Here is a 27,920-nt window from a genome sequence, read left to right on the forward strand (position 1 = left end):
CTTCAATCTCGGCTCGTCCGCGGTCCGGGCTCCGCCAGCAGGCGCCGCCAGGTGCTCATTTACATGAGTGCACCGGCTGCGGCCAATCAGAGCGCAGAGTAAGGTGTCTCATTAGATATGCCAGCAGGCCGCTCGACCAATCAGAGCATCCCGTGGGAGGGAGCTGTGACCTGAAAAACATTGTAAAATGAAATCCAATGTGGAGGCTGTGGGAGCGGTGGGATTTCTTTCTTACTGACATATGATAGCTGCAGCAGGATGATTTCACCTTGTTAACCCCTTGCAAGAAAGCAAGCTGTTTGGGAGCCGTTTTCTCTTGATTAATTTGTTCTGCAACTGTAGCATCTGACCAGGGCCACTTAATGTAGAGCCACAGCACACACACTTGGTACTTACCTCTGCAGGAAACTTTATTACAGAGGACTGGTGGGTTAACTGTATACCATTACTGCCCCGGGGCTGTAATGACTCACACTAAAGGGTTTGCAGTAAAACACAGCAACGAAGCTGGAGCCAAGACAGTTGAGGCTCTGAGGCAAATCAGGCGTGAAACTGGGAATTCATGTTTCTTAAAAAAGCCACACGTGTCTGTACTTTTTGTGCTGAATTACATCAAACAAATCAGACGAAGACAGACTGAGAAAGTCGTTACAGTATGTGTCGCTACTTGCCCGTGAAAGGTGGGATAGTTTAGATGGTGCTCCATCAGCAGAGAGGGACAATAAAGGTCATTTAACAGACTCTGAGCTCCACCTTGGATAAACAGGGAAGGAGAACACTGATTAACTCTCTGCTACCTACCTTGCATGTCTGAGTGCTTATGCCAGTATTTCGGCATGCGTGAGCACATTTTATCTCCTGAAGTGAGGCGGCTTTGTCAAATAAAGCAAATATTTTTTGATCAAAGTTAAGTAAGCAAAGTGAAGGACTCTTTCACGGGGAAAACATTGTTAGTTTTGGCTGCACTGGTTGACTTTCAGATTAAGATTAACAACATGAGTGAGTGTGTGTTACTGCTAGTGTTTGGTGCACACACTCTGCCTTAAATTAGAAAAATGAATAGAAATACCTCTAAAACCAAGAAATGCCACCTCATTCATGCCACCTTCACTGCAGCTCACTCCCTCATCCTCATTCCTCCTCCTTTGCCTTCCCTTTTCTCCAGCTCTCCACCTCCCTCTCCAACTTTTGTTTATATAGACTTTAGCTGGACTTTCATCCGGGCTCGCCTCATTCTCACCGCATATCATTAACATTCTCTCATCACTCTTCAATACAGAGCTAAACCCAACCACCCCTCTTTCTTTCTCCCTCTGTTTTATTTTTTTTAACATACAGTATAATCATGTGAGCAGAGTTTTCTCCACCACAATGCTATAAGGGCTCAGTAATGATTCTCCTGAGTCTGTTTTATACACAGACATCGCTTTTTCTTTATAAACTTTATAAACTGAGTAATAAAATGCAAATAAACAAAGTGATGTAGCTAATGCGGTTAACGGTGCAGAAATAACTGTGGAAATTTTCGAGTTATTATCCACAACAAAATGTTTACTGAATCCTAGACATTGCTCTGCTGATAAATTCACTAATTCTCAGCTCTTATTTCTCTCCCTAGAGCCTTTCCCTCCTCTTTTCAGTCTTTTCTACTGTGCACATAGTCCAACTGGCTCTGCTTTGTGTGTTGTCTGGGCAACTGCAAATCCCCTGGCAGAAATTATGACCTTTTTCAGCATTATTTCCTTTGTACCCAATTCTGCCGCTCTCCTATTCTTTTAGTGTCTCACTTTATCTTTGCCATGATACTTTTTCATATTTTCTTTTTCGCCCCCTTTTAACAAAAACACACTCAATTTCTCTTGTAGAGTTTTGGTTGGTTGTCACCAGAGCCCCCTTTTCTCCCTCCTCCTCCTCCTCCTCCTCCTCTTCTCGTTTTGAGTGAAAGCCAGTGGAGCATAAAAAGCAGGTCTGATCCTGTGAGGAATTCACATAGTGAGAGAGATGAACAGGGAGAAAAGGAATGAGAAAAAAAGAGTTCGGATTGTATTGCGCTCATGAGTCAGCAGGGGCAAGCAAGTACTTGGTGAAAGAAAGATAAAGAAAGGGGGAAAAGACCGAGCTGCCTGCAACATCAGTGGTGTGTCAAGAAGACGAAAGGGGGGTCTCCACTGAGTGCAGAAGTCCCTTAATAGTTAAAAGAAAGACTTTACTGTTTTTAAAAGTTATTGCATTCAGTAGAAAATTGTTTTTTTTCATCTAAAGCTTTTATTCAAAAGGGTTGACAGTTGGTCTGTTGCTTGTCATTGTTAATATGCAGCTTGAATTTATTGCCTCTTACATATTATTTAGTGCAAAAACAAAAACATCAGAATGAGAAATGGAAGAATTCACCACTAAGGTATTTCATTGGACAATTCTCTCTCTCTCTCTCCCTCTCTCTCTCTCCCTCTTGGGCAGCCGCCTGCCCACCTCCTGTTGTGGTCTGACAGCTGTGTAGGGCTGCAAGATTCAGACAACACAGATCATTTGCAGAATGCAAAGATTGCAGTATGCTGGGAACCAGTATAAAACCACATGCCATGCATTCTACTGTCTAAAACATCCCCACCAGTGTCTTTTTCTTGGGGACATCCAAAACCACTAAATGTCTCTGATTTTCAACGGTCAATGAATCCTCCTGAAGTTCAACAAAACGCTTCTTTTTTTTCCTCCACGTGCATATTTAATCATACGTGTGTGGAAGTGTGCACATGTGTGTCTGTGTAAGCGTACAGATCCGCAGGCACCCCTGTGTTCCTCTAATGTTTCTGTCAGTATCAGCGTTACAGGCCTGGGGCAGGTTGTGTTTGATTGGCCTCCAGAGAGGATCTCAGAGTGTTGGAGGTGTCCGGGGTCGCATGAGCTGTGTTCGCTTTGGGGGGAAGGTTGTAACAGTGGGCGTCTCAGGCCCCGAGGCTCTCTGTTTAGGTGTACGGTGAGGAAAAGGCTCTTTCACCCCTTTCACTTTCCACGGAGGTCTTTGAATTTTGTGTCAGCTCCATTTGCTCCTTGTTGTTCATTTTTGAAATAAAGATTGTTAATGTATTTCTTTAGAAAGAGTTTATAGTTCTGCTAGTGAGGCTGTAGTTGGGCCCAATGGTGCTTTGAGCTAAATGTAATATAGTAACATTGCTGAAGCTGGTTGGAATATCATCAGGTCTCAAACAAAGATACCAAACACATTGAAAATCGGCCTTGATGACGGCCCTACAGGAAATGTGAGGGGACTAAAAGGGGATTAGAAAAACATGAATGTCTAACTTATTGGCAATCCATCTAATTGTTGTAGAGAAATCACAAATGTCATGACAGAGGAAAAGTCAGGGGGTAACCAAAGCAATTAGGACTCCTGTTCTGAGGAGCAGCAACGTCTTTACAGAATTTCACGGCTGTAGGAAGAGAGGGTGAGGTGAGGGGAGGTTGAGGGGAGGAGGAGGAGGAATTGTTGGGCGTTCCAGATGACCTCTTGCACAGTCGGGACTCTCTGGAGACCCTCTCAGCTGTAGCAGCGCACTTGTGGTCCCTCTTCCTCATGTCTGGAGGTGGAGGTGGAGGGAGGTGCTGCAGACTCTTTTTGGGTGTCATGTTTCCCCCCCCCCCCTTTAGAAATCCCCGGCTATTTATCTGCATGACACCCACACACACACACACACACACACACACATCTGACAGCGTGGACAACTACAGGCCCTGCTATGGCATTTGGGAGGCTCTTCAACAACATTGCCCTCTCTTCAAACTGCCCCCCTCCTTACCTCACCACTGAATGAATGGCCTTTCTTTCTTCTTCATTCTCTCTGCGCCGCTAACAACAGCATCTCGGGAGCTATTTATTTATTTGTGTGGGACTCTTCTGTGTCTGGATCTCCACCCGACTGTCTTTACCAATTACATGTTTAGCCGTTTCCACACCCCTGGTCTTTAGCTCAATTCAGCTTGGCCGATCGCCGCCTCACTGTTCCCAGGGTCTGCGTGTGTAGACGTATAATTACAGCGATCCTTTAATTATTTTAATTAATATTAAAGGGAGAAACAAAACTCAGCTAATTCACTGGAGCCATTTGGAACACCATGCCTGAGCTCTTTATTGCCATGGTAACCCGAGTCTGATCTGCTTCCACATCTTCCTGGATCTCAAACTCTCCCACCCTGCTCGAAAACTCCGAGGCAGGCTGTTGCCGGCCAGTGAGAGTGAAATGTTGTGGCGGACTGAAAGGATCTTAGAGACGGGACGGCGGGTGGGAGAGGAGGGTGAAGAGGAGGTGAGGGCAGGACTCGCAGGGGTGCGAATGAGTGCCATTGCAATGCAGTGAGAGGTTGCGCTAAAAATACCTATTGACACATGGGCTCCAACTCACAAGCAGGGTCACAGACAAACACACAACCCTGCAGAGGTCTCATCCGTTCAGGTGTCACCAGGCAGAGAAACGCACACAAGGGAAGGAAAAAAAACACCAACGCACGCACTTAAAAACGGCAAATTAAACACATGATGCTGCTCGGAGTATTACTATAAAATCCAGGATCCCTTCGAGTTTACATTGGCAGCGCTTTGTGTTTTGGAAAGCTCGGTGTCAAACAGAGAGCAAGGCCCTTTCCACACTCCAGTCCTCTGAACAAGCAAACTCAGCTGCCATATTGTGACCCTCTACAGGAGGAATATGGGAAAGCTGCTCTGTACACATTGTGTCGAATGCTTACTGAGGCAAATGTTGTTTTTTAGTTTCCCCCACGCTGACATAATGCTGGGAGAGTTTGCCAAGCGCAGATCACCTGAAGGAAAAAGATGATCTGGCTTTTTTCCCCCAAGTGTGCAGTTTCTGGAGGCTGTCCTACATAACATGGGTGTGGTGAGCTCTCCTGTGACAATACTGTGTTTGCAGCTGCGTATAGATGAATCTGTTTTATTCGCGTTTGAATGAAGCGATTTGGGCTGTTTGTGCCACCAAAAATTTAATTTCTCACATTTGTTAATACAAGTGAGACACATCCTTTTACCTCAAGATATCTAATCTTCATTGGTGACTCCCACAGCGCTACTGCCAAAGCTGTAAATTAGTTTTTACATCAGTGTGTGTGTGTGAAAGAAAGACGGAGACAAAGTGTCTGTGTGGCCTCTGTGTATGAGTAAACAGTGCATTAGTAATCTATGTGAGTAAAATAGTGATTGCTGGCACAACCTCCCCACAGTGCAGAGAGGAGGGAAATTATCCAAAGAGGTCTAAACTCCAGAAAGTTTTTTTTCTTTGCACTCTGAAAACATACACAGGCAGTTTATAAAAGCACCAGCAGAATAATTTGCCACCCACTTTTTCTTTGGGTGACAAAGCAGAGCATTGCTGCTACACACTAATAACACCGCAATTGAGGTGCCTGTGTGTAATCATCTTGGCACACCTGACTATTAACCGCAACAAAACTCCCGTTAATACTACTGCAGGCTTTGATAGCCCTCTAGTGACCGTAGTCGTGTACCTGCCAGCTGAGATGTAGAATTTGTGAGACTCATTTCAGTTTGGCTGTTTTTATAGAGCCAACTGGGACATTTGATTTTAGTTTTTTGTCTTTAAAGGAGAACGCTAACACCTTTGCGGCTCTTTCCACTCTCCTTCACCCTCAGCATTTTTTTTTTTACAACTTCCCCTTCACTCTTCATCTCACCTGTTAGTGTGTGTCCAACCCTCCCAGAGACAGAGTCGTAAAACCAGACTAATGATTTTTCTGCTCGTGTTCTGGCTCTCACATGAAACTAATTCATTGCTCCCTGGTCTCACCCTCGTGTTACCCGGTGTCACACAGGGAGTAAGAACAGGGCAAATGAGGGGAGGGGAGAGAGGACGAGTCCCCACCACAACCTGATTGCATCATGGGAAAGCTTTCCAAAACAAAACAAGGGAAAAGATCAAATTCAAACCACATGGACATTACTGGCGTGACCAACACTGGCAGCGACTACATTCAACACAGCAGAATTTAATTAACAGTTTGGAAATTTACGGGTGTCACGCTCGAGTGAATTTGGGGTCTTTGTCTGGTTGTAATTGCTGCCATGCAGGTTTGAGGGGCCACAACATAGCTTCAGCTTTGACTGGGGAAATGAAGCAGTTCATGGCTCTGGCTGTGAATCACAAACAATTCCAGATGATTCTTGCCTCCTCTGAGTTTATCTATTCAGCGAATAGCTTCTCTAAGTGCCATACAAGTTGGCACTGACTCCAAATTACACAAAATGAGGGGATTTACACCCACTTCCATCCTGTAAATAATGATTATGGCAGTTCTCACCAGTGATTATAATCACACCGCCTCAGCTTGCTCATGAAACATGCCCAGTGGGTCACGCTAAACATAATGAGGAAATATCTACATTGAGATTTACTCCGACAAGAGGATTGAAAAAGGCGTCGAGTGTGAAAAGTCTGAACGACGCTGCCAGCGCAGTCATTCCGTATCGACACTGACATACAGTACTCAGATGGAACATAAATCTCGAGGGCAGGTTTCAAATTTTTATCAGATGACTATGGAAATCATTTTATTAGTAGGTGGGAGAGGTGATAATTTTTTCCATATGCTCCAGAGTTATTAAAACCTGTGGTGCTGGGGACACCACGTGGGAGCTATGTTCTATTGTTTGAGCAGCTTTCTTCCTCTGAAGCACGTCTTGTTTTATTAAAAGCAGTCATGTCAAACGGTAAAATTAAATTGAAATTTGGAAGTGCTTTGATAAACAAACAGCATTATAATAAAAGCAGAATCCCAACATACTCCCCTGTTTTTTATTTTGCAATACTGTTGATTCCCTTCTCTCTTGAGGGAATCGCACGTCTCTCAAAGTACAAATAAATCACAAACAGTGTTTCAAAGTGTTTTTTAAACAATAAAACGAGTGATTCTTCACATATTGTGCTTCGGTCTGATTGATACTGGCATAGTGAATGCTAATACAGTAGGATAGAACACCAAACAACCCAACTATCCATATTTTCCTCCTGTGAGGGTTAAAGATATTTGCAGTGACTCTTTCCTCTAAGGAGATAAGTGGACTCAAACCACGCAGGCAAAATGCCACCCGACAGCAGAACAGAGCCACCGGTTGCCCTCACTGCAGGGGTTGACAGCAACTCAAATTATGTTGCAACGATTTTATGGTTAGGTACAATTTTCTTCATTTCATGCGTTCTGCTTCAAATATCGCCCATTTACCAATTAAGTAGTTTGGAAGGCTGCTGTAGTGTCAGTGAATCTAATCATAGTAATTATCTGTCATAAAATGTGATAAAATTAAGTCCCCTAGCCCATTACAAGACAACTTTAATTAGAAAGCACTGATGTCTCCATGATAATAGTCTCACATATGTCTGTTTGGCATTATTTGGAAGTATACCAACAGCAATTAGCTCATCCACACATCATCTGAGCAGTCATCTTTGATCACAAACCTCCTCTAGAGTTCTGTCAAAACACTGAATGCAAAGGGTTAATTATGTGCATTTGCGATGAGTGAGTTATGTTATGTGCGTGACTTTTTAATATTTAAAAAAAAAAATAGCACAGCGATTGTCCTTGAAAGATCCGGGTACAAACAACTATCTTAAACACATCATTAAACAAAATATCAAAACATACACCAAAGTTCAGAGGATTATCTTCTTTTATTGCAGAAAGCAGTCCAGTCACCATTAGGCATACTAGGAATGAAATAAAGGAATGAGCAAAAAGCCTGAGCACACCTTGAGCCTTTACACTCATACTACACTCTCCATACGCTGTCAGTTTTAATATTTCCAGAAGAAAAAAAACCCATACCAACACAACTAAAACCCTGTTGTGTTTTTAACAGCATGGTAGTGTTCGGTATCAGCTTTCATTGTACTGATGGTGGAAATACCACATGTGGCCGCAGTGTGATGCATTACACAGTAACACAGCACTGTGCTGTTAACGTTCCCTTGGTGAGTACACGAATGAGGTACAACAGCACACAATAATACAGCACTCATCACACATCACAGAAAAACCAAGTGAGAGACTGGTCCAACAGCAGAAAAAGTCATATTATCTGTAAGTGCTAAAAGCTGTAGTGGCCAGTTTCTCTTTCTGAATGGTGAAAGGAATAGTTTACATTTTGGTAATTTTGTTTAATTTTTTTTAATGAGAGTGTCTACAGTATGTCAGTGAAATTGCAGCTAGCAGCTGTTTAGCTTAGCTTAGCGCAGACCGGAAACTGTTGGAAGCAGCTAGCCTGGCTTTGTCCAAAGGTAATACAGACTACCAGCATCTCTAAAAGTCCTAATTTATAAGAAAAAATACATAATGGTTTTTCTCTGACTTTCTCAAAACAGATGAGAAACTTCCTCAACTCTCTGTTACTCAAAAAACCCAATGAAAAAACAAATGAAGTAAAAATTCAAACTATAGCTTTTTGCTTTACTCGATTCAGTACAAATTAAGCAAACTAGATTTAGTTTTAAAGGTGCTGTCAGTCTGATTTTGTTTACATTTGACAGTCAAGTTAGCCATTTCAGGTCTTTGTTAGCTATGCTAACTAGCAGCTAGCCATAGTTTCATATTCACTGTACAAAACTATGTTAGCAACATTTTCATTTAACTTTTTGCAATAAAGCAAACACGTATCTTTTGAAAAAATGTATTTCTACTATTGATTTTTATGCAGTCAAATTAGACCCACTGTGCTGCCATTAGCATATAAACATGCTGAATGAGTGTATCCAAATCCTGCACTGAATCCTGAAAATCCCTATTAGAATCTATCGAAAACTGTTGTAGTAGTTAAAACACTACAAGTTTAATTCCTGAAACAGCCTCGTCCAGCAATAGAGAATTTAACGCCCCTTTCTCTCCTCCACCAAAAAAAATAAAAATTCTCCAAATACAGCATCGTTGTTACACACAGTATAATCTAATTCAAAACCAAATTCAGATAAACGACCCTCAAACACAGTTGTAATACTGGTAACTGCAAAACTGTGTGTAACATGTTGGTTTTTATCAGTCCTAGTCTTTGTGGTCTAGTATCTCCCACATCCCATCCCAAACCCGCAAACCACAGCTGAGACGTGCTATGGTCAATGAAGAAGATTTAAAGTTGTGTTCTTAAATCTCGAGCTGATCTGAGAGCCAAATGGTTGCTCCAGTGAATGACATCATATCAACAGTGCATGTGATTTATTTTATCATCCTTTCCTGAACTTTGGCATCTCAGCTGTGAGGTCACTTTTTGATGAAAAGATTGATTGCCTGAATAATGATTTCAGGCTGGTATTGGTTCATTTATCTCTGAGAACTACATGCAAAATATAAAGATCAAATCAAATCAAAACCCAAACTCAACCAAACCCATTCCTAGAAGCAATAATGAAGAATAAGCTTCATGGATGAACAAGCAGAGCAGAGGCACAGCATGGAACACATGAATTTGCTCTGTATATTATAGGGAGAAGGAAACAGGGTGAATAAATATGAAAAGTTATTGTATTGAGAAAGTAATGATATGAGGAGTGGAGACATGAGAAAATAAATGAGAAGGAATGCAGGTTTAGGAAAATCAAGGAATGAGAGGTGCACTGGAGCAGAGGGGAAAAAGTCAGTAAAGAGGAGCAACTTGTTTCTTTCTGCTTGCCTTTCACTCTGTCATCACTCACACTCATTTTCCCGAAGGACATTGTACATGTTGACAGTGACGCCAGACGGTTCATCGTCCTTCCGTCTCGGACGTCCAAACCCCTCATCTTCATCATCCCCATCTCCATCCTCGTCATCGTCAGCATCCCGGTCTTTCTCTTCCTCGGGCTCTGTGCTGGATTCGCCGTCCTCGTCGTCGTCCCTGTCTCCTGTTCCTTCCTCCTCTGTCGCCCTTCCTTGAAGAGCCATAATCTCCGGCAGGTCTGGGTGATTTTCCCAATGCTCTGTAGACCATAATTAAGCCACAAAAATAAATAAATTCTACCAAACTGCCATTTAAATCTTTCAAATACACTTGAAATTTGACACTTGAAATGAGGAGACCCAGGGGAGCCTCTCTTACCTCTCAGGCAGCTGTAGCCTGGTGGTCTGAGGCAGAGGCACAATCTGCCATCAATAGCCAACCGAAGGAGACTATTAGCTGCACGGTAAACATCATTTCGAGCTGCTTTTGCTGTCTTATAGCCTCTCCTCTCTGCCCAAGCTGTAGAACGCAGAGAGAAAAGGAGAGTGGGAGCACTTTCATGATAAATGTCAGTGACAGTATATCAAATCATAGTGTTGGCCATATTTAAAGGAGGAGTTTACTCTTTATCATCTTACTGTCGTCAGATTCCAAGATGAAATCAAAACCAACAACAAACAGTTTGAACTAACAAGACCCTGCAAGTGTAAATATTCAAGACTTTATACTCCTGACTGAGTGATGATTACAAAGGACTGCAATGTCTGGCTGTTACAGGACAGTGAAAAGAACTTTTTAAAAACAAAGTTAATATTTATGACCTAAAGAACAAATGACTTGAGCTCAAGTGCCACTAACAGGTTGGGGATGTAAGTACTGTGAGATGGATTCATGCCTTGCTGATTATGTTTATACCATCAGATTTGTCGACAAGACAAAACAAATAGTGACACCTGTTTACGTGTTTTATGCTTCAGTGCAGTTATTTGCTTTTTACTTGTAACTGATTAAAATAGATGACATATCACGATATACCGCCTTACCCTCACACACATCCCAGGCAGTCCAGCTGAGCTCCTCAGACCCCTGGTTTCCTAGATGGGGTTCAATGTCTTGCAAACTGGGGTGTCGGAGCTTCAATACACTAAGGAAGAGGGTCCTCTCGCACAGATAACCAACTGAGCTGTAGGGTTCTTGCAGCTGTGACACTGGGTAGATCCCTGCCAGGATCTACAAAAAGCAAAAAGGCAAAGAAAGAAAAAAAAAACAAACAAAAAAAAAAAAAAAAAAAACCTCAAAAACCAACCAATTTTGAAAAGAAGAAAAAAACAAAAAAAAAAAAAAATGCTGTTTAAATAGTTGAGCAAAACAACCTTGGTATTCATAAAGAGACTTAAAAATACCAAGGGGGGAATGTATAAAATCAGTAATTCATCTCCCACGTGTGTGAGTGTGTTTGATTCAACTAAATTACATTTCTACTAAGGCTAATCAGGCAAGTTAACTCAAACTCATATATACAACAGTGGGCTTGTACCTGCAGCTGTTTATTGACACGGGAGGGGAAAACCAGCCCAGGGCAGTCGCAGAGTTTGACTGTCGGGGTGAGGTAGTAGGTCTGGAAGTATTTGGTGTGGCCTGGGGTCCTTGACACACTGACCACCTTTCTCCCAACCAGGCTGTTTATAACAGATGACTTGCCAACATTGGGAAAACCTGGAAGGGAAAAGGATAAATTAAAAATCAAGGTAACAATCTGTAACGGTGCCTAATATCTACAAACTATTGGACTCAGGTTCAGTATATTTATACTACAACATTCTTCATGAATTGTTTTGAAGCAACTAACTATTTACAACGTGAATATGAAGCCATTTCCACGAGACTTTATCCTATCGATCCTTCAGTTTTTACTTCCGAGTATCTGGCTAAATTACTGTAAAATCTTTTTTTAAAAATGTATTATTAATCATGAACAGATTCAGTAATTGAACGGGTAGACGTCAGTTTTTAATAAGATTAAGGTAAAAAAAAACTAGTGGGTACTCCGATAAGCACTGATTACTAACTCTTAGCAAATCTTTTATCCAATGAACAGCAGGAAAAGGAGATTGTTGTTTTAATGCAGTCATCTTTGCCAAGTCAAAAAAATGTGGATATCTTAAGAAAACACTTATTCCACTTGTGAAGTTTTTTGCAAGAATATTCTAGAGTTCAAGGTCTGTGAGGAAACTTAGAGGATTACCTATGCAGCCTAATGTGAGAACCCCGTCTTTGTAGAGCTCCTGTGACAGGCTGCTCATCTCCATAGCACTATCGCTTTGATGCTCCATTAACACTGATTCTGCTCCTTCATCTGGTCGCTCTCCATCCAGACGCTCTGCAACAGCATCTCTTTGAATCTTCTGCTCCCAGCTGGACAGATCAACTGAGAAAAAAGATGAAATGCAACATTCTGAGGACCAGTACAAATGCTCAGTTGGAACCTAATACCTGAATAGTTATGATAAAAGATGACAAGCAGACAGACTCTCTCTCACCTCTCCCTGACGTGATCTCCTGACAAGCCTTCAAGATATCGATAGGACCTCCAGCGTGGCTCCAATCAGCCTTCCTCCTCATCCTCTTCTTCTGGAGTACTATGTGTAAGAAAGAAAGAAAGAACAGACAGAAAAGGAGAAAACAAAGAGTTATTTCTATCACAACAGGGGATGAGGACAGATGCATAAAAGGCTATTCTGGTGATACTGCTGTGAAATAAGTTCCTGGCTGGAGTGGTTCACCTTCCCTCCACTATTCCTCTCCTCACCTGTGCTATTTGGCTGTCCAGGGTGGGAGGTGAAGCAAACAATTTGCAGGTGGGGGAACTGGGAGGTCATGTAGTGTTTCCAGGCGATCACCAGTGGGGGAGGACAAAGGTCGGCTTTGTTCAACACCAAGACCACCTGCTTATGCAGATCTCCTGTGATGTGGTGGTAAATGGCTGGAGGGAACTGCAGCACCTGGGTGGTTTACACGAGGACACGCCTTCTTTAAAGGATAATTATAGGCTATTCAACAAATAAACCACGAGATCAGGACACTGATTTATAAGAACAAAACAAGTTGTGCCATTGTTTTATTTTTACCATAAAAACAAATCAAAAGCAGCAGATCATACTGACACAGACTGAACACAGTGCAAAGGTAAATGCAGGCATTCTCCTCACGTCATCAGCAAGATCACAATGTATATATATTTCAGAAGACTTTTATGGAAGAAAACAAAAGTCGAATACTCTCATAAACTAAGAAATCATTTAATTTCTTCTTAAACAATAAGGATCAGATTTTAACAATAGCCAATTGTTCATAAAACTCATAAAACAAGTGCTGTAGGACTAAAATACCAAAACATATTTGAGGCAGAAGTAACAAATGCAACACATTTCTCATTTCATCCTTTTTTTGTTGACTGCAAAGGTAACTTTAATTAGTAACAGACGTGTACAAACATTTCCTTCTTCTCAGTTTTACCTTTTTGTGTCTAAGACATTGATTGTTATTATTTCAGGTAAGCAAACGCATAACATTTTCAAAAAATATGTAAGGTAAATAGATAGATAACAAAAACCAGATCATGTGCTACTATGATTCTTGATGGTGTCTCCATCTAGTGGCCTCAGCCATGCTGCAGTTAACGTCACCTACCGGGTGCCTAATGTCAACGATGAGCAGAATGACGTCAGACATCTCCAAAACTCTCCATAGCTGTCTCCATGTCTAAAAGAAAGAAAAAAAAACAAGGGAGGCACAATTTGGTTTAATATAATAAACAAGACAGACTTTGCTGTCTGTGATTTCAAAATTTCTGTTCTTATTCAACCTAAAGTAAGTCTCAGCTTGGCTTTACACAGTTTAATAGCAAGTCTCAATTTTGGCCCACAACTTTTAATTGTATTTGGCTGCAGGAGGCAGATGTTTTTGGCAAAAACTCCAAATACCCAACAGTACACAACCTGCTCTGTGCCTAACAGCACACACAATTAATACCTAGCCGGTGAACATAGTGGAGCATTTAGCAGCTAAAGAGCCAGATGTTTCCCTCATCTGTAGAGACTACAGTTGAGGTAAAAAGCAGAGCAAAACCGGAGAGGAAACACTGAACCTACATTCACCATGTGGCCGAAAACATGTCTCAAAATTAATGACGACGTTGCTCCATTACTGCTGGATGTGTAAAGAAGTAAAGCTTTTATAACAAGTTCCCCACAGCAACTTGCTACCGTTGTTCTAAAGGGGCCAAAAAAGTTAATATCCATTATTTTTTATCTTAATGCATGCATTTAATACTATTAAACTAATATGCAATTAAATAGGCAAAACAACCTGCTCAGTCACCTTATGCATGCATCCATTATTTTTCCATCATTTCTATCTGAAGTTCCACCTAAAAAGCTATCATCTCCGCATTGCTGTGAGTCACAGTTATTACACAAACACCTGCTCGAGCCCTGCCTCCGCTGTGATGTGCCTCCTGAGCTCACCCTATGCTTAGAAATTACATGATCTAAAAGAGATTTGGTTATACAAAAGAAGTGTCACAATTTCCATACTCTCAGAAAAATTATACAATAACACAGCATGTAGAGAAGACATGATGGTGCCTTTCCCAATGGAAAATAGCAGGGTATTATGTATCCTACAGTTCTTTCTGATCTCTATATGATCCAACTTTAACAAAATAAATAATCAACTCAATGTATGTCCTGGAGCCAAACACTGAAAAACAGCCTAAACAGTAAAGTCTTTAAGACCAAAATGACAGAGCAAGTCATCATGCAAGTAATCATTAGCTTACATGCAAACTCTTTCAAAAGCAGCCTTACTTCATGCTGTTATCTGTTGTCAAAAGGGTTCAACAGGTTTCATGAATATTCATGTGCCATTTCCGCCATTGACAAACGGGTTAACATGACATAACATGAATGGTTTCATGGATGCGTGCTAACCTCACCAATCTCAGGCGAAAACAGAACATTGATAAGGGATGAGAGTGAGTTGGTAGAGCAGAGAACGCACATAATGGACTTATCTGTGTTCACTTTGTGAGGTCTGAGGTGGATTGCATGACTTGCTGGGTGATTTAACATTGCACAGTGGAGTGAATTTTGACTTGCAGGATTAATTTCTAGAACAAAGACTGCCAAATTATCTGAACCATGTTATTAAATATATAGAGGTAGCCTTTATAAAGTAGTACAAGAGGTAAAACTACAAAGTAGTACCTATGTCTGAGTTAGTTTGTGTTGCTAACAAAGTGTTTGAATGTGTAAAAAAAAAAAAGGGGAAGCTACAACATTAACCATGGATGTTGTAAAAGAAACAAAACAAACACTCTCTGCGTAAGTAAGTTACCTCCAGATTGTGCTCAAAGTGGCTGAGAGAGCCAGGTGGGTTTCTAGAGTGCAAGTCATCCAGGTACTCTCTGTATGACTTCTCCTCTTTCCTTAGCAGGTTCTCTCTTGTCATATCATAATTCCACGATGGCCGCCGTGGGAAACCAAGACCTGCAGGTGAAAAATCAAGTTTCAGCGTGTCAAGCAGTGATCCGGTACATTCACGCTCTCTGCTTATCTGTTTGGTCAATTTCAAGACTGTGATGGAAAAAGCATTTAAAAAATAGCCAAACCTTTCTCTGAGGGGTAAATTTCATTGATGTCCACCTCAAGCTCTTTGTCTGTGACGGGTTGTAGCACCTTCTCCCTCGCTACCTTCTTCCTCTTCTCCACATCCTCTTTGCTCTCTTTCTCAAAGTGCAGACGGAACCTGGACAAAGGAGGAAGAAGGAGGTGTCAATAATCCTAGTTAAGTATTCATCTTTGTTAGACTGTGTGTTATATCTTAATAATGATGATTGCATTTACATTTCAGAACATGCAAATTGATGTCTATATTTGGGATAGAAAGGACATAAGCATTACAAGAATAATGTTTACTATTAACTATTATTAAGACCATGTTCCAGTAAAAAGCTGGCCCCTTATTTTGTCACATACATGTTCTGACATTTAAAAACAAACAAATAATCATCTAAAATAGCCGCTTATTGCTAATTCAAGCATGCATTTTATGTGCCATTTCAGTCACCGCATCTTAAATTCCTCTCAGTTTTAAATGACAGACACATGCCACACACTGTTAATTTCTGAAGTGATTAACAGAAATTATAAGTGAAAACTCACCTGTTGGGGTCATATCTACCTTCTCTGCTAAAGGGCTGCTGATTTAGTCTTCTAATATCAGTGGTCTCGCTGTCTGAAGTGTCTGACTGACGCTCTCCTCCACGCTCCACACTGGCATTGCGGCTGCTCGGTCCAGAACCTGTCTCCCCTGGGAGACATGGTCACAAGTCAGGAATCAGTCAAACACAGGTGTGCACTGTAAACCAATAAGCTTTTTTTTGACCCTAATACAAAGATCTACTTCTTCTTCAGTCAATGTCGGGGTAAAAGGGCATAATTATGCTTGCTATTAGCTGTTCTGAGTCATCCAAGTGGAGACATGGCACGTTACCAAAGATAAATATGGACAACTTTCATTAAAATGGACGACAAATTGTTTTAAACCCAGACAAGACAAGACAAAATACAAAAATAAAAATAAATGACCACATGATCTTAAAAACATCTTAAAATAGTAGAAGCATGTCTTAAGGCATTTGTTTTTGAACAACATGCGAGAAGGCCTTGCTTTTCTAAATATTCACTCTAAACAGAGGACTGGGGTCAGGCCTTGCTATGAAAAGAATTCTCTTGCTAGTCAAGGTATAACTGGATAGAAGAGCTGAAGAAAACAAAGTGTGCTAGTGAGTCTGTGTTATAGTCCAAAGCCTACTTTCTTGAAATGCTATGATATATTAAAGAATATTCTATTTTTTCTAAATGTGGTCGCAGTTAAAACACTTGAACAGCCACACAAACACATGTTTATGAAATTCAGATAGGTTATGGTCCTGTGTACTTACAACATATATCAGATAAGTGAAAAATCTTTAATATAACATGCCATCATTTCTTTTTATCTACTTACAGTACCCTACCAAGCTGTCTCTGCTAATTTGGCACCATATTTGTTATTGTTTATTGCCAAACAAATCAGGCCGCCATGCATTATTTAACGCTTTTTTGGCAGACAGGTAAGCCTGTTATTCCGTCTACATCTAGTTCGAAGGCAAGTTATATTACAGTGCTTGACATTGTGCTAGCTAACATAAACACAGGCTATTTTCCAACCTAAATAAGTAGAACCCTGCTGTATTTAAAAACCCAACTCTTCCCAACAGCACGCAGACACACAGACAAACCAACAGATTAATACTATTCCGTATGCAGCTGTGGAGCACGAACCGTTAGCTAGATGCTAACGCTAGCACGCTAACGCTAACATGCTCAAGCTAACTGCAAAATGTAGTTACCTCTCTTTCTCTCCCGTTTGACTTGTAGCTGTTTCTTCTTCTGTTTGTTGCTAAATGGCTTTTTGCGGGGCATATTTAACAAAATGAGATGGCTAAAATATATTGCTATGCACTGTGAGTTTGTACCTAAAGCTTGTCACCACAGCTTTCTTATTGACGTTGTTTACATGGATGAAGTTTCTGGACTCCTACACTCTTCAATGACGCCATATCCACTGCAGACTGCGGAGAATGGTGGACCAAACCAACTACAAGTGTTCACGAAGCGATCGATTTTTACATATTTCGGCCTCCATTTACATGATCTTATTATGATTAGACTAAACGAAAGTAAAAATTAGTCTTTATATCATTGTGAACAAATATACGAAAAAAAATAAAGGCGAAACTGTTGGTAACCCCCGCGTACCCTGATGGTGCATTCCACTTTTACAAACACCTTACAAATGTGCACATTCCAGCAGACAAATGAAACCCAATACATGTACCTGATGCACACAAGCATGTTCAAGATATGCACAGCACAATCCAAAATAATGTGTGTACCTGTGTCTTTTTCAGGTGTTATAAAAATAACATGTATTTTTTAAAATACAAATGAAACTAACTGCATGTAGTAAATGAAGATCTGAAACAATTTATCAGTTCATCAGCACTTCATGGACAGAACATGAATGTCTCTCCATCATTACAGTTATATAGAATTAATCTAGGACCTAATTGAAGCAGAAAAACAAACATTTCAGAGGGTTTATTGTATTATAGGCAGAAAAAAACCCACAAAATCCAGATGTCTTCAAAGAAGTATTATAAACATTGTTACCTTGGAAGTATAATAGCAAGAGCACATTTGAATAACATTACTTTAAGGACATACACTCAAAGCAGTACAATAGGATTACATGAAACATGAACTGGCTCATCACGGCCCCTAGGTCACAGGCATGTGAAGGCCTGCAAAAAGGTCTAAATATGTTATGCGGATTATCACATCCTTATAATCATACTTTCTAAACCGGCAGTATATATATATTTTAATATACTTAATTGATTTTTTTTTTCTTTCCTGAAAGGGAAATAACCTTGATATCTCTGTTAAGGTTCAAAAGATCACAGGCATGTATTTTACAACATAGCAGAGGTAATAACACTGATGTAAAAACTGAAAGTCTCTGTATGAAAGTATAAAAATTTACCTTCACAGTAACCCACCAATTCAATAGAGAGACCATATTTGCCATGGCCACAGCTGTGTTTGTAGGGAAGGGCAGGAGGTGATAGCAAAGAGAAGCACGGTCTCTTAGACACTTCCTTTCATAAAACCATCACTGTGATGGACCGAAGCATACTTTATTGCAGTCTTTACATGCACTTCCTACTCAGAAAGGACAGCTAAGCAAAAGGAGCACAAATCAAACAAGGCAAAAAAAAAAAGAGAAAAAGTCAAAGAGTCAAACTTAAAAAAATAAAACAAACTTATTGCCTTCAGTATGCTGTGTCACCATCATTTGTCCTGTCTGCCTCAAACCATCATTTAGGCACAGTCATGTGTTCCGAAGTTTCTGTATGATCTTAGTATTGCTTTTTTTCCTTCGACTCTCCATCCTCCGTTTCCCGTTTTCTTGAATAGATTCTAACTTCCCCACCCCCCACACGCCCTCCTTTCATCCCCTCTAGGAGTTGAGGTGCTCCACTTGAATGGTGGACGCTGACACAGTGAGACAGAGGTCCTTGTGAGAAGTGATGTCAGCCACACTGACTGGTTTGTACTGGATATCACTGGCAGACACTGTCTTATACTGATGCAGGTCAAATGGACAGGGGATGGATTCTGTCTGGGGGTAGTTGCTCTGGCTCTGTCCTTGCTGGCTTCCGCCTGCTGCTCCACTCCCGGCTCCCCCAGGTCGGCTCGATCCTCCATCTGCATTCTCTACCCGCCTCTGAGCTCCAGCCTGACTCTGGGCCTGGCTTTGGTTCTGTTGTGCTGCCTGTGCTGCCATGACTGCTGGTGCAGCCAACTGGTCTGGGTTGTGTTTCTCCATGTGTTTCACCAGATACGTCTCCTGAGATGAAGGGAGGATAGGTAGAGGGGAAACAGTGGACACATGACTACACGGTGTAAAGTAGCTGCCAGGTTTCTGATGCCAGTGAGGCGATTCAAAGTGTTTCATGTAGAAATGCTCTTCAGAAATGGACATTTGTCTTACTGAGGTATAAGTGCGGTTGCAGAGACCACACGAGTAGATCCTGGCATGTTTGACTGTGTGTGTGGCCATGTGCACCTCCAGGCTCGCTGCATCTATGTATCCTTTATTGCAGTTGGTGCATTTGTAGGGCTTGTCTTTGTTGTGTTGACGCCGGTGGGACTGGGAGAAAATTGTGGTTGAAGAAAAGCTTTAAAAAGGTGTCACAGTACAGGAAGTGTTCGGTGGCACATTAACACCAATACAATGCATGCATAAAAAGAGAACTAAATTCTTTCACACCTGTAAATTTGAGAGCTGCGTGAAGGATTTCTCACAGCCTGGATGGGAGCACTTGTATGGCCGATCTCCAGTGTGAATCCTGAATGAAAAACACAAAACACATACATCATTTTCATGTGATCACAGAAATATGCGGGCAGATGAGAAACCCAAGACCAGTGGTTGACTTACCTGCTGTGCTGCTGAAGGTGACTGAGCTGTCTGAAGCATTTTTGGCAGTAGGAGCAGGTGTAGGGTTTCACTCCCGTGTGGATGCGGATATGCTGGGCCAGGTAGCTAGAGTTGGCAAATGACTTGGTACAATGGGGACACTTGTGGGGCTTTGACTCCGTGTGGTTCCTAATGGGGGGCAGGCCAGAATGTGAAAGAAAAATGGAAACAGGATTGTAAGCGTAAACTGGGAGAAGAATAAACATGATTAAAAGAAACTCCTGTAATTTATCCAAACTTTTCCAACGGGCATTAAAAATAAAACCATCAAAAAAAACTTTGAACCAAACAGATGGGAAAAAATAACTACAGCATTTATATTTTGCGTTATTTTAAATTTCACATAATAACAAGAACATCCAACAACAAACTAAATAAGCTCTGTGCTTCAGATTTAAACATTAGGGGCACTATTGAAATTATGCACAAAAGATTAAATAGAATAAATAAACAACTTTGAAGGGTTTTACAAATGTATCAGCTCAGATCAATGTGCATCCTGGAACGGCAAAAAAACTTATTTATGGTTGGCCAAAAAAATACAAAAAATGAAAAAAAAAAAAGCATGAAAGCAGAGCATGGTGGCAGAGGATTTCTAGTGCGCATTGCTGTTCAATGGACAAAGTAAGAAAAAGCATTACGAGGAAGAAGACCAAACAATAACACAGTGGGTAACTCAATAGGAAAGAACAATGGCACCAAGTAAACCTGCAACTGCTGTTTAAAGCTTACTTGGAAATGAGTGTGTCTAAAGAAGAAGCTACGGCAGAAGAAATGACGAGACGTGCAGACAGAAAGAACACAAAAAAGCAAGTGAAAGAAGAGAAATATGATGCAGTGCAAATGGTACGAAGAGAAGCAAGAATTGTGCATAAAAACAAAATAAGAAATAAAAAAAGTAAAATATTTTGATTGTATGAAGTATACCTCCATGCATCTTAATGGTCCTTTGTGACTATTGCATAGAATATAAGCTTTTTTTTTTTTTTGTAAAAAAAAAGGAAAAGCGACAACTTGAAAGGCGTTATTTGTATTCTAATTTTCTGAAAGGTCACTGGTAGCATGCGAGCCAGCATCCACATGGCAATGCAATATGCGTCTGCACACCTCTCCACCCTCTTCCCCAGGGGGAAGAAGAAGACAGGAGTCTGGGCTTCTAAGGGAGGTTACACAGGACAAGTTAAAAAGACGAGGAATGGGATTGGTAATGGGGAACGGGAGTCTGCAGTACCGTGTGTGCTGCTGTAAGTGACTGAGCTGCCTGAAAGATTTCTGGCAGTAGGAGCAGGTGTAAGGCTTGGCCCCGCTGTGGATGCGGATGTGCTGGGCCAGGTAGCTGGAGTTGGCGAATGACTTGGCGCAGTGAGGACACTTGTGAGGTTTGGCCTCTGTGTGCGACTTGGAGTGGATCTGCATGTCAGACTTACTGAAGAAGGTCGCCGCACACATCCGGCACCTACAGGCGAAGAGACACAGAAATGGGAGGGCGGAATGGAAGAACACGAGGGAAGAAGAGGGAAACATATAAAGACGGGGGAAATACAAGGAAACAAGAGAAGATGGGATAGAGAGGAATTAGGAGGAGGGGAGAGAAGGACAAAGAAAATGGAGCAATGAGCCAAAAAGAGAGAAAAAAAAATGATAGAAAATAAAAATAAATGAGAAAGGAGATATAAGTGAAGACAGAAGTGGATTTAATCAAACACCAAAAAGGTACATCCAGACTGCACAGAGATGATGTCAAGGGAGAAACCAGTGAAATTGAAGAGGAAAGGTTCGCAGATACTATAAAAAGTAAAAGAGCAGCACACAGGGGTAAGGTCACAACCAAAAGAGCATGCTATTCAAAGACAAAGAGGACAGTAGAGGGCAGGTTCATGTCCAGTGTGTGCAGAGGCAGAGAGCGTCTATGAAGCACTGAGGTATTTGTTTTAAATCAAGTGAAAGAATCAACCATTCACTACAAAGCAGGCACGTTTCGCCACAACATGCAGTCAGAGAAGAGGTGTTGGTGCGTGTCAGATGCTCATATCCAGTAATGCATCTACAAATCCTAAACATCTCTACGCAAAGTTTGACAGGACACAGAGAAACACTTGTACTCGCATTCCACAGTCAGAGCAAGGAAAAAGTGTAGTTCCTCAGCAGGTGTGTGTCTGAAATCATACCTGTATGTCTTATCTTTTGGGCTCCGAGCTTCGTCTTCGTTTGACAGGTCATACGGGTCTCCAGCATGATGCTGCAAAGATGCTACCTATGAAGAATGAATTTAGGTTGTTAAACCACCAGTTTATTGCACCTTTGCCTTTTCCCATCTGGAGCTGTTCTCTTACCTGGCCACCAGCCGTCAGATGAGCCAGTATTAGTGTTTCTGGTGTGCCCAGAGGACCGACCCTAGTTTGTGTTATCTTTTTCTTTCTCCCTCGTTTGGAGGGCGCTGGCATCACGACCACATGGGGTCCGTCACCTTCTTTTTTGTCTAGATCAGAACAACAAACAGCAGGGTAAGAGGAAAGAATAATCTTTAAGTGAGCAGTCGCAGAATTTTGCAAGCACTATGTGGAACAAACAAAAATAAGTTTTATTTAAAGAACATTCCCTTACAGGTAGTAAAAAAACCCATCAGAATTTAAAACAACAGCCCTCCTTCTGCAGCTTTGCCCTCTCCCACGAGTGCCCGAGCTTCAAACTAGTCAAGTTACACATTAACATCTACTTGTGGCTTCTCATGGGATTCGCGCACCACTCTTTTGAGCCAAAGTCCTCTGTCTAACCCTTTGTGCCACCTCGTCTTGCTCTCACCTCTGATTTTGTTTCTATTTATACTATCTCACCTGATCTGGATGAAACAACCTGTGACTGGTTAAAGTCTACTACCACAGACTAGATTTCCTTAAGCCTGAAAATGGAGCCAAGAAGAGGTGCATACGTCTAGTTTCCTGTTAGGCCACTTGAATTACCATCTGCTTGAAAGGTTTTATGGAAATTTTTGCCAGTGATGCCAAAAAATGACTGCCTATCGCCGCCTTGAGCCATTACATTTCAGATGTGTACACAAGAGAAATCATATGTGTGAGAGCATGTTTACTTCACCTTGCGAATGGAGAGCTGAAACAATCATGGTTGTTGCTGGATGGCCAGAAACAAACGACTGAGAGGAGGTGGGGGAGACTAGCGTTCCCTGAGGAGTTGTGATTACCAGACCGGCTGCATGAAAACAGACAGAAAGGATTAGAGTCTGAGATGAAAAGCATACGTCAAGTTCAGGAATTTCTTACCAATTACATTACATTCTGAACCTTAAAGTGTTATTACAGCGCTACATAAAAGCGTGTACACACCGATCAGTGATAACTTTAAAACCGCTGACTAGTGAGACGAATGATACTGATCATCTCAGTACAATGCTGTGCTCTGCTTGAAAACTTTGGATCCTGGTGTTCATGTGGTTGTTACCAACATACCACCTACCTAAACATTGTTGTAACTTAGATACACCCCATCATCAGGGAGTGTACATGTACCAGCAGGACAATGCACCCTGCTGCACCATAAAACCTGCTCAGGAACAACTTGAGGAACAAAGGAAACCCCTACAGGTCCTGTGTTCAGGCGCCAACAGGCCAGAGCTGTTTAGGCGGCACAAGCTGGACCCACACAATTAGGCAGGTAGTTTTGTGGCTGATCAGTGTATCACACAATGTTCATTTTATCCTCTAGTTTTTCTACTGGAAACATTTGTTCTAAATCATTCAATGTACTGCTGTTCTTCTGTGATTCAGAACTAAACCTGCTCTGTTTTAAAATCACTAACTAATCATCAGATAATTCGTCAAACATGAGTCTCAAAACTAAGAAAGAGATCCTCTAAAGGCGACTCGGTGCAGATAGGGGCGTACCTGCCGTCATGATGCCTGTGGAGGGCACAGGCAGCACGGTGATGTTCTGGGTGCTGTGAGGAGGGTGGAGGTGCGCCGCACTGCCAGGCTGTCCTCCTCCATCTGTCTTGGCCCCAGGAGTGGGGATGGTGAGAAGAGCTGTCTGGTAGTGGGATGCAGAAGAAGGAGGAAAGGAAACACTCTTTTCCTGCTGCTCTTTCACCTTGTTTAGGAACATGGCATTCTCGATCTGTGAGGAGAGAGGTGTCTTCATTAAGTTAGGCACGGTCATCTTTGTGTAGTAAAGTTTAGAAATGTAGAAATCAGTATCAGTGTGAAGTTTCAGATTTCGAAGAGTTACTTGGTCAAATAATTTGCCCTAAATTTAAGCTCACTGGAGCTTCTTGTTCGCAACAGCTGATTGAAAAGTAAATTCCTGTCTCGTCTTACCTGTCCTGGAACAGTGGGAACAGGAGACCAGAAATATGATGAGTTAAAATGAGAATCTTCCATCATTTCTGTAAGGAGACAAAAAAAAAAAATAGAAACTTTAAACACTTTGCATTCCTGGCCAACACCTGAGGCACACTGCAGTAATAAATATGAAACACAGAACCAAGAGTGCCACATCAGTTAAAGGCAAAACTTAACGTGTTTTTATTCCACCACATGTGAGGCGTTAACATTCAAACGGCATCAGAAATGTTGAAGAGTGCAGATCATTTGATGTAGATCATCGGTAGTGTCAGAAATACTAAGTTATAAGATCTGTATGGGCTACAAACTATTTTATCTTTGTAAAACATTCCTGCGAGAAACAAAAGATATTTGCTTAAAACAATGTTAATAGCATGTAAAAAAGCTTTCATAAGGAACTGGGGGAGGGTAGATGTGCCTACAAAAGAACCAATGAATGACAATCAGTGAAGAAATATTTGCAAGAGAAATTGTGACAACAAAAAGCCCAACTGGATGCAAAATTGAGAAAACAGACTGTATATAAGACTAAAATTGGCAACGGCGGAATGGCAGGGTGAAAAAACACATTCATGATGCTTAAAATGATAAAAGTACTGCTTGTTCTAAGTTGGTGACACTGATTAATGTTGTTAGATCCTTAATAAACAAAAAAAAATGTTTAAAAGCAGTGTAGTAAATGGTAATGCAATTGAACAACACCACAAACTACAGCTGCCAAATTGTCCTCAAGACTGAAGCAGATCACTGAACAGCTTCAACAGAAAAGGACCAATATGACCTCCAGGATTCACTGGACAGCTCTTGTTCATGTTCTCTAATGCATACGTGGCTTTCTCTTATGGAATCTAATGACAGAGACTACAATAAGAATAGTGTCTGCCCACATCTATGAGCACGTTCTCAATTCTTTCTCCAGTAGATAAATAACACTGATATAAACACAGGATAATATTTAATACAGGCTCAGCCACTACCACAGTGACCTGGGAATACGCATATTTTTGGCAAATCAAGGGGAAATAATTCAGGTTTGTGAAACTAAATTCTGACATTCTTCAAGAGTCAGATGAGGTAATAAAGTTGGATACCTTTAGCGTCTTAGCACGTCAGTTGATGTTGCGTTTGAGTTGTGCATATTTGCCCTCCAAATCACAATCGGCCGTTTTCACCAGTGATGAATGTTAAACACACTGCACAAGACTGCCTAAGACGTAATAAATAAAGCTTCCTATTTAAACGCGTGTGAACATTTGACCTATCAGGAGCAGTGGTCATACACACACACCAAGTGACTAAGCGGTGTCAGTTAGTTGAGGTTTGCTTCAAGAGAAAGAAGATATTTCTGTTGAATTCAGAAAAAAATATTTCAAAAGGAGCAGAGGAAACTCCCCACGGTATTAAAATAGTGTTCTGTTTGGACAGCATGTGCAATTTGTTTAACAAAAGCAAATAATTGACTCTATTTCTTTGTTCAGAGGGGACAGGCTATTCGATATTTGAGGCCTATCTAATAAAGCAGAAGGGCACAGGAACTTTATGGCTACCACACTTAAATACTAGTTTACATTTCGCAATATAGTTTGGTGCACATCATGTTACGCAGGCCTAGTTTTCACCACCAAAGTTCTGACTTATTATAGTATGATACAGGTTTTTCTAATAGCTGTAACCGACGATGGCTCCGTTCCAATCGACTGTCCCAGTAAACAAACCAGGACACTGAAACTGAAGCAGCAAATGAAATTAAGCCGATGCTGATGTTGTTATTTACACATGTGCTCTTCTTCCTGTGACATGCAAAACGTCTCCTGCTTGAATAAAGTCATTTTAATCAAATTACTGTAAACCGGTTTGGAACAAAGCTGGGGTTTGAGGGCCAATGCAGGTCTGAGGGTATGGAGGAAGTTGCTCAGTAGGTAATGCACCCTTAGGCCCAGCAGCCCTGTAATCAGATCAATTCAATTTCAGTTTCATAAAGAGAGAGAGAGAGTGGACTGACCGACGACAGGAACGAAGGATTTTATAACTAATATCTTTAAAAAAAAAGAGGCATGGAAGCCAAAGATCAGTTCATATGGTTTAGAAAAACATAAATGACGTTTAGGTCTCCAGGATGAACCTTGTGTTCAGCTCCACCCAGCCACAAAATTAGAAATCCGTATTAGATTGCTCTTCCGGGATGTTCGATTGTCTAATGTAATGTTCAACTTTATTAACTTCTTCAACTACGCTAGCTACTCCCGTGTATTTAGTGCGATTCGACAGAGGCCACTACTTCGGTATAAGTTGGCTCCACAAAGTCACATCGCGCTAAATCAACAACGTAAGGCCAACTTTTATAAGACGCCACCTATCAAATGTATGTATTGTTTACAGTAAGCCGTGGCTCAACAGCAGGATGCCATTTCGGCTCCTTGCATCTTGTAGTTAATCAGGCCCCGACGTGCTGATTAACATACAGTTATCAGACAGGCTGTGTGCCTGTAGTGCCCTCCTGCTTGGGGAAAAAAAATAACAAGCAAACCAGAAAAAAACCAAAAGCATAGAAAAAACTGAAGCGAACAGGGGGGAAAAAAAACCAATAGACCATCCTTACAGACTTCCGGCTGTGGGGACGGGTGGAGAGGCGGCAGCACGGTCGTGCAAATCTACCAAAAATTACTGCCGACTGCATTGAGAATAGTGGCGATTACCGGTGCCGACGACTCGGTGTTCCTCCTCGAGGCTCCAGTGGGTTGGGACAGTTTGGACACCGGCACCAAATCTGTCCAAATTCCTGCAAATCAGTAAAGTTTTCCCTCCTCTCTTCTCTTACTCTTTTTTTTTTTTTTTTTTTTTTTTTTTTTTTTGAGGGGATTTTTTTTTTCGCTCCGGTGAGCCAGCTGCCTCGTCTGAGCTTCACTTCCTCCGGATAAGGTCGTCAGACAAAAGGAGTGTGTGTGTATGTGTGTGTGTGTGTGTGCGCGCGCGTGTGTGCTGATGTCATTTCCGGTGACTGAGGGACGGTTAAATTAAAAACTGTCTAAAACGTAACGTAATGTTTTGGTTGAGTGGCGGGAGAAGCACGGATTTTCACGGGTACGAACCACATCCGCGCGTCATTATTTTACTTTCACTTGAGCTTCAAGTTGTGAAAAAAAGGGAAAAGGCCAATAATGGTGCCTTCACTTGCTGTCAGAAATTACAGAGTCCAGCAGGTGTCACTCTACGTCAATAAAAAGCTGTGAAAAATCGTGAATGAGAAGAATGCTTGCGAAAAGCCTTAAAAGCATAGAAAGTCTATGCTCAAAAGTTGATAGTTACACAGGGGAATCCATAATCATGACAATGAATACTTCTAGACAAAATAAAGGCAGATTTTTTTTTGGTTTATTAATTATTATTAATAATATTATTGTTATTAGCATTGTTGTAATAATGTTTAACCTCATTGTACTTGTGTTTTTGTAATTTATTATATATACCAGACGTCACATAACTGATCAGTATTGTGTATGTATGTACTGGCACTAAATGTTTAGTTGGCAGGTTTATCTCAAATACATTTCATGTATGCGCATGTGCGCACGCTATGTACGATACAAATATTCGAACTTCGCAGCACTTTCTGTATTTTTTACTTATTTTTTAAAAATAAAACTGTTGTTCCGTTGTCGTTTTCCTTATTTTTCAAATCTCATTTACTGAGGAAATTCAGATGT

At 41.2% G+C, this 27,920-nt stretch overlaps 2 protein-coding genes across 5 annotated transcripts; both read right to left on the reverse strand.

Annotated features, from left to right (window-relative positions):
• Positions 1-7,675: 7,675 nt before the first annotated feature.
• On the reverse strand, positions 7,676-17,334 carry gnl1 (guanine nucleotide binding protein-like 1). The gene is made up of 12 exons (XM_008295619.1): positions 17,166-17,334; positions 15,934-16,081; positions 15,381-15,517; positions 15,107-15,258; positions 13,400-13,471; positions 12,519-12,711; positions 12,250-12,348; positions 11,955-12,137; positions 11,247-11,425; positions 10,753-10,939; positions 10,088-10,228; positions 7,676-9,968 (listed from the first exon to the last, which is right to left on the reverse strand). The coding sequence occupies exons 1-12, from the start codon at positions 17,236-17,238 to the stop codon at positions 9,697-9,699; spliced, it is 1,836 nt and encodes a 611-aa protein (XP_008293841.1). The 5' UTR covers positions 17,239-17,334; the 3' UTR covers positions 7,676-9,696.
• Positions 17,335-17,901: 567 nt separating this feature from the next.
• On the reverse strand, positions 17,902-27,865 carry znf384b (zinc finger protein 384 b). Of its 4 annotated transcripts, none has more exons than XM_008295614.1 (11): positions 26,913-27,865; positions 24,190-24,257; positions 23,761-23,989; positions 22,955-23,068; positions 22,195-22,340; positions 22,030-22,115; positions 21,093-21,317; positions 19,823-19,990; positions 19,652-19,730; positions 19,373-19,531; positions 17,902-19,228 (listed from the first exon to the last, which is right to left on the reverse strand). In XM_008295614.1, the coding sequence occupies exons 2-11, from the start codon at positions 24,253-24,255 to the stop codon at positions 18,839-18,841; spliced, it is 1,662 nt and encodes a 553-aa protein (XP_008293836.1). In that variant the 5' UTR covers positions 24,256-24,257; positions 26,913-27,865; the 3' UTR covers positions 17,902-18,838. The 4 variants fall into 4 exon arrangements, with proteins under 4 accessions (XP_008293836.1, XP_008293837.1, XP_008293840.1 ...); XM_008295615.1 differs by lacking the exon at positions 26,913-27,865 and adding an exon at positions 26,816-26,889; XM_008295617.1 differs by having other exon boundaries at positions 18,885-19,274.
• Positions 27,866-27,920: the final 55 nt, after the last annotated feature.

This window comes from Stegastes partitus, unplaced genomic scaffold (genome assembly GCF_000690725.1).
Source record: "Stegastes partitus isolate 25-593 unplaced genomic scaffold, Stegastes_partitus-1.0.2 Scaffold1061, whole genome shotgun sequence".
In the NCBI taxonomy this organism is placed as follows: domain Eukaryota; kingdom Metazoa; phylum Chordata; class Actinopteri; family Pomacentridae; genus Stegastes; species Stegastes partitus.

Excerpts from the sequence above, each read along its gene's own strand:
- gnl1 (XM_008295619.1), bottom strand. The coding sequence starts at position 17,238 with ATGCCCCGCAAAAAGCCATTTAGCAACAAACAGAAGAAGAAACAGCTA. Across the intron at positions 12,138-12,249 it reads GGAGATCACGTCAGGGAGAG|TTGATCTGTCCAGCTGGGAG; the intron begins GTGAGAGAGAGT and ends CTTTTTTCTCAG. Across the intron at positions 11,426-11,954 it reads TCTCACATTAGGCTGCATAG|GTTTTCCCAATGTTGGCAAG; the intron begins GTAATCCTCTAA and ends TTTCCCTTCCAG.
- znf384b (XM_008295614.1), bottom strand. The coding sequence starts at position 24,255 with ATGATGGAAGATTCTCATTTTAACTCATCATATTTCTGGTCTCCTGTT. Across the intron at positions 23,990-24,189 it reads TTCCCACTGTTCCAGGACAG|ATCGAGAATGCCATGTTCCT; the intron begins GTAAGACGAGAC and ends CTCTCCTCACAG. Across the intron at positions 21,318-22,029 it reads CCAAAAGATAAGACATACAG|GTGCCGGATGTGTGCGGCGA; the intron begins GTATGATTTCAG and ends CTTCGCCTGTAG.